Source organism: Alnus glutinosa, chromosome 7 (assembly GCF_958979055.1).
Source record: "Alnus glutinosa chromosome 7, dhAlnGlut1.1, whole genome shotgun sequence".
NCBI classification, from domain to species: domain Eukaryota; kingdom Viridiplantae; phylum Streptophyta; class Magnoliopsida; order Fagales; family Betulaceae; genus Alnus; species Alnus glutinosa.
In genome coordinates, this window is record NC_084892.1 from 23,725,102 (window position 1) to 23,731,475 (window position 6,374).

Below are 6,374 nucleotides of genomic sequence, written 5' to 3' on the forward strand. Positions count from 1 at the left end.
TAGGCATAGTCGAGTCGCCAGTCCTGTGGGGATGTCATGAAACTCCAGATCAGGGTTGACGAGGAGACTGGAAATGGCGGGAATATCATCGATGCTCGCTTCAAGACCGGTATTGAATGATTCCCCTCTGACCTCTCATCCTTTTTTGTGATTTGTTTGAATATGGCTTTTGTGATTTGTTTGAATCTAATTTTCTTATTTGGTTCCTAAGAAAATCTAGCTTTAATTTGGTTTCTCATGTATCTAAGAATTGAACCCGCATATCCCCACACAACCCGCACCCCCCGCCCCACATCACCCCCACCTCGCACCGCACGGGTTCTTCCCATTTTGTGCGGTTCACAAGTAATTTTCGCAACCCACATGAATGCGGGGCAGTGCCAAAAAATGGGCATCTCAACCCCCTACCCCATGCTCAGCCCTAACCAAACGGGACCTTGTTGTAAAACACCGACCAAAGTGTCAATTAAAAAGAAATAGTAGGTTAAGTTGTCAAGTGCCGTACATAATAGTTTAGGTGGCTTGTCAGTTGTCACTCTACGTGTATGGTTTTTTTTTTTTTCATTTGGATTTATCCGTAAGACACTTCCAGTAACCTACCATGAGACTTCAAAAGAAGATTCCTTCACTCGCATATATAAATAAATAAATTAACATATACATCTTAAATTATCACTTAATTTACAATATCTCTAACTAAAGAGTAAAGATTATATTAATTTTTTAAAAAATTATCAAAAATTTACAATGTACATATTTTATCCAACAAAAGGATAAAATACCCTTTAAAAAAATAATAAGGCAAAAATATCTTTATAAATTCAGGGAAATAAAAAAAAAAGCAATGTGCCTGTCATCACTTTTTTTATTTTAATTTTTTGAAAGTTTTTAATTTTTACTATTTATGATAATTTAAAAGAATATTGATGCAGTTTTTATTTCGAAAACACGTTGTAAATTAAATGTGAGGTCGAGAATAACGCGAAACTTTTCTAAAAAAATAAAATAAAATTCCTTTATAGCCTCGTAATTTGTTGGCTAGCAATAAAAAATAAGAAAAATGCTAAAATTACTACGGTATGCATAAATCATACCCCAAAAAATAAAAGGATAATTGCACCGTTGGTCCCTGTGGTATGTCATAATTATTTTTCACTCCCTATAGTTTAAAAAGTGTATGAGAGGTCCTTGTGGTATGCAATAATTACAAATCGATCTCTGGCGTCAAATTCTGTTAAAATTTTTAACAGATTCCGTCAAATGCCACGTCAGCGCCACGTGTCGCCATCTTTTTGGCGACACGTGACGCTGACATGCACATCTTAATAAAATAATATAAATTTATTAAAAAATAAATAAATATACTTTTTTTAAAAAAAATAAAAAAAAAAAAAAAAGAAAAAAAAGAAAAAAAAAATGGGGCAAGGTGGTGGCAGCCACCCCCAGTGGCCACTGGGGGTGGCGCGTAGATCTACTAGGGGTGGCCATCGGGCCACCCCCTTGCTCCAAAAATAAAAGGGTTCAGTGGTCACACGGTCCGTATCCTCTAAATCATCACATGTGGAGATATAACATTTGTTACTTTTTTTTTATAAGTCATTTATTACTTTTCTTGGTACACAAGTATCATCCTTTTTTGTGATTTGTTTGAATCTGATTTTTTTATTTGGTTCCTAAGAAAATCTAGTTTTGATTTGGTTTCTCATGTATCTAAGAATTAAACCCGCATATCCCCACACAACCCGCACCCTCCGCTCCACATCACCCCCACCTCGCACCGCACGGGTTCTCCCCATTTTGTGCAGTTCGCAAGTAATTTTCACAACCTACATGAATACGGGGCAGTGCCAAAAAATGGGCATCCCAACCCCCTGCCCCATGCTCAGCCCTAAAATTACTACGGTATGCATGAATCATACCCCAAAAAATAAAAGGGTTCAGTGGTCACACGGTCCATATCCTTTAAATCATCACAGGAAATGCTAAAGAGGAGACTCTCATCCTCCCCTTGTCACCCTCTTTTCCTTAAAAAAATTAGTTTTTATTAAAAAGTTGTCTTTGATGTCACATCAGAGACAACTTTTTAATAAAAATTAATTTTTTTATTATAAAAGGATGATAAGGAAGATGAGGGGAGGATGTCTAGAAGCTCTCAATCATCACAAGTGGAGATATACCATTTATTACTTTTCTTGGTACACAAGTATCAGCGTTCTCGTCGGTGCACACCCAGTCAAAGAAGGACAGAGAAAGTCCAACTTGTCTATTGCCAGGAACACCACACCGTACTTTCCTCGCTCGTCAAATAAAACATCCTTATAAATACCCAAGCTCCCAAGCTCTGTCACCAGTAGATTGCTTTCCCAGACCATTTACGTCAACAAAGCTAAACAAACCTACGTACGTAGCAATGAAGAGAACGAGAGATCAGAGCTTCGACATGGCAAATTGTCTAATGTTTCTGTCTCACGGCCTACAGACCGAGCCGAAAAAGAGTTCGCCGGTTTCTTCTGTCTTTGAGTGCAAGACATGTAATCGGCAATTCTCGTCGTTCCAAGCGCTGGGCGGCCACCGAGCCAGCCACAATAGAACGAGATTAACGGGGGAAGAACAAGAGCAGAGAGACCGGACCAAACTCCAAGGCTCTGCTGCAGGGAACAAACCGAAGATGCATGAGTGCTCGATCTGTGGCCTGGAGTTTGCAATGGGGCAAGCTTTGGGCGGGCATATGAGGCGGCATAGAGCGACGATGAACGAAGGGTTTTCTTCTTCCATTACAGTTGAATCGAAAGTGCCAGCTGTGCTGAAAAGGTCCAACAGTAAAAGGGTTATGTGCCTGGACTTGAACTTGACGCCATTGGAGAACGATTTGAAGTTGTTATTTGGAAATAAGGCTCCTGCAGTCGATCTTCGGTTGATAATTTGATACTGCAATTGTCTTTTAATTTCATATTCTTTTTTTTTTTTAGTTGTTAAATATTGTACGTAGTCGATCTTTGTAATTTTTTTTTTTTGTTTTTTTTAATCTCATATTCATTCATTTATTTTTAATACAATATCATTCAATTCTTTTCCAAGATTGTTTATTGAAGTACCGTTAGTACACGTCTTAGAGCACTAGTAACAGTTACCCTATATTGGTTCCCTTCCTTATATTTAGAGAAAATTTCATGAAAAACATCAAAAAACCTCTCACAGTAGATACCCTATATTTAGATGAGGGGGTTGGGAATGAATAGTAATTCCTTATGTATGCATGTCTACTATTCCTTCCCTATGTATTATTTTAATATAAAAGAAGTATAATTAATTGATATAGGGAAGAAAGAAAAAGTAGGAAAGAGAGAAAAAGAATAAAATAAGAGTAAAAAAATAATATTTAATTGATATAGGAAAATGTAAGGGAATCTATTGTGGGGTGTTTTTTTATAGGGAAGCAAAAAGTAGTTTTGTTCCCTACATATAGAAAAAATGGTTGAAAATCTGCTGCTAGTACTCTTATGTGTCAAAATCGTATAATCCATTCCTCTATGTTGTTGGTCGTTGTTGGGCTCCTAGCTTAGGGCCGGGAATTTCTATATTACGTTCAATTAAGTAATTATATGGTTATAATATTATATAGGATTTTTTTTTTTTTGCATTAGTTTTGACGTATTTTTCTTAATATAGTTATCGGTCTCTTCTTAGCAGTGGACATACACTTCTAATTAAGACTAAACCATCCCAAATTTCCGTGCTCTCCTTTTATAGAAATTGATAAAATAAAAATATAGATAAAAAAAAAAAAGGAAAAAAAAGATAAAACACAAAGTGATTAAGGTGATTCGGCCTATGATATACATCTACACGTTAAAGTTGTATAAGCTACATCTTTTGATTCTTTCCTTCATATTTGATCTAGTACAATGTTCTATTTATAGAACTTTTGATTTTAATAATTTAAAATACAAATATATTCCTTAGATTAGGGTTAACAAATTCCTTAATTTACGGTAATCAAATCATCTAAATCCCTTAATTAATGTGGGATAGAAATCAATAATTATCTTCAAGGATTTCTATTCTATAACGCTTTTCTCTCTTGCACAAATCTTATCTTATGGTACTTGCAGAGCCACTTTTATCTGGCCTTATATATTGAGCAAGGAAAATGCCACACGGCTTTTCTAAAAAATCGAGGGCTTTCGGATCTGGTTGTTGGTATAAAACAATACCCACAGGTTTTGTAACTCCCAATTAATTAATCTACATTGTGCCGCTTGAACGTAGTGATTTCCGCACCGCATGCGCTCTCACGCACACTAGAAGTCTCGATTTGTTTGCTGAAGATCACGCGTACGTCACACGTACATGCCGCCTTATCTAGCCTTTCTTGCAAAATAATCCCAAAAGCAAGCGTGGACACCACTGATATGCTGAGCCGAGAAAACTCTCTTTTACATCCACCATAGTACTTGCTCTCATGCGCCACTCAAAGTTTCAGTCGTTTTTCCCATGCACTTCACGCGTCGCTTGCCAATTTGCCCAAATTCGATGCGTGAGGTCACTATCTACACATCGATCCAACCACCGTTTGTGGTCACCTCTAGTAGCCCACTACCGGCCACCGTCTGTCGCCAACCGTCCACCATCAGCCACCTCTCAACCTCACCCATTGCCGGCCACAGTCCAACCCGGCCCATCATCGACCACAACCGTTTAGCCTAGTCACCAATTGTTCTCAAACGTTGAGGCATTCATTCACGTCCATTTTTCACATTAATTTCACATAATGTGGTATAAATAGTTTTGCAACCATAATCTTAAAGTTTTAATTTTTACAATATCAATATCCCCATATTTCAGCCTCTTTTAATCTCACGCACCAACGGAAAATGCCAAAATTAATGCTCCAAGCACCCTGTTTCAAAAATTTAAAAAACTAAAAGTTGCCAGGCTAACCGTGGGTCACAAATTTTATTTTATTTTATTTTTTAATTATTTAATTAGGATAAATTTATATTTTTATAAGTTTTACAAGAATATAAGAAACATTTTACATGTTTATTTTTTTTATTTAACCATAAATACTAATAGTAAGAGTAAAATTAAAATGAACTGAAACATGAGATACTGACATTATAAATATTTTTTAAAGTTTAATGTTATGACCAGACACGGAGCTAGTTTTATTTTATTTTATTTTTTAATTATTTAATTAGGATAAATTTACATTTTTATAAGCTTTACAAGAATATAAGAAAGATTTCACATGTTTATTTTTTTATTTAACAATAAATACTAATGGTAGGAATAAAATTAAAATGTGAAATATTGATATTGCAAAAAATTTAAAGTTAATGTTATGACCAGACGCGTAGACTACATGGTGGCTTGGAGCTACTTACTCCACCATTTTTTCTTCAAATTTTTTAAAAAATGTTATTATAATTTTTAAAAATTTTATTCCTTAAAATTTTTTTATTTTTTTATTTTGCCGTTTCTAATTTTTTTTTATATTTTAATTTTACTTTTCAAATTTTAAATGCTAGATCTGTCGCTGATTATGACTGTAAAATCATTTGTAGTTTAAGGAGTAAGCGAAAATTTCTTCATAACTCAAACGAGGACTTAAGTTTTGACTTGTGAACCAAAGCTGGCTTTCTTACCCTTTATGGTTTGGTGTGCTCCGCATGAAATGCACTGAATTTTCTGAACTTCACCTGAAAGTTGGTCCAACTTCTGTACAAAGTACTTAGTGTGGTCAAAACGTTGAGGCATTCTAGAAACGTGTCCTTAACGGCATTAGGGAGCTTTTATGACTACTCTTTACATTTATGTAATATATTAACTTCACGTAACATTGTGTATTCTAAGTAACAATTTTTTTTTAAAATAATAATTAACATAAAAAATTATTTAAAATATGTCACCAAAAATAAGTAATACAACTAAATTTAAATTATGTCACCAAAAATATGTCACCTTCTTAATAAACGTAAAAAGCCATGGTCCATTCTCTCATCCTACTTTTTAAAAATGTAAACGATGAAATGAGCAAGGAAAGACGGAGACACATGAACCCTAAATATCCCATGATAATGTTAAAAAATAGAAAGATAAAAGAAAGTGCAAGAAAAAAATTGAAATACATTAATTCTATATGAATGATAATTTTTAAAAAATGAAAGAATAATAAAAATAAACAAAAAAAAAAGAGTCTTAAAAGTAAGTGGGGTTAAAAATGAGGATGCAAATGCGACTATTAACAATATTCGCATTCGCGTGGTTATTGCAGTTAATAAATACAGTTATTATCCGCTATTTGCATATAAGGTAATGAGCGTTTTGAATTACTATCTAAATTTATATGCAAGATTAAATAGTGCGATTAT

The 6,374-nt window shown here is 34.4% G+C and overlaps 1 protein-coding gene across 1 annotated transcript; it reads left to right on the top strand.

The window, feature by feature from the left end:
• Window positions 1-2,336: 2,336 nt before the first annotated feature.
• LOC133872873 (zinc finger protein ZAT11-like) lies at window positions 2,337-3,077 on the top strand. The gene has a single exon (XM_062310509.1). The coding sequence runs from the start codon at window positions 2,411-2,413 to the stop codon at window positions 2,924-2,926; it is 516 nt and encodes a 171-aa protein (XP_062166493.1). The 5' UTR covers window positions 2,337-2,410; the 3' UTR covers window positions 2,927-3,077.
• Window positions 3,078-6,374: the final 3,297 nt, after the last annotated feature.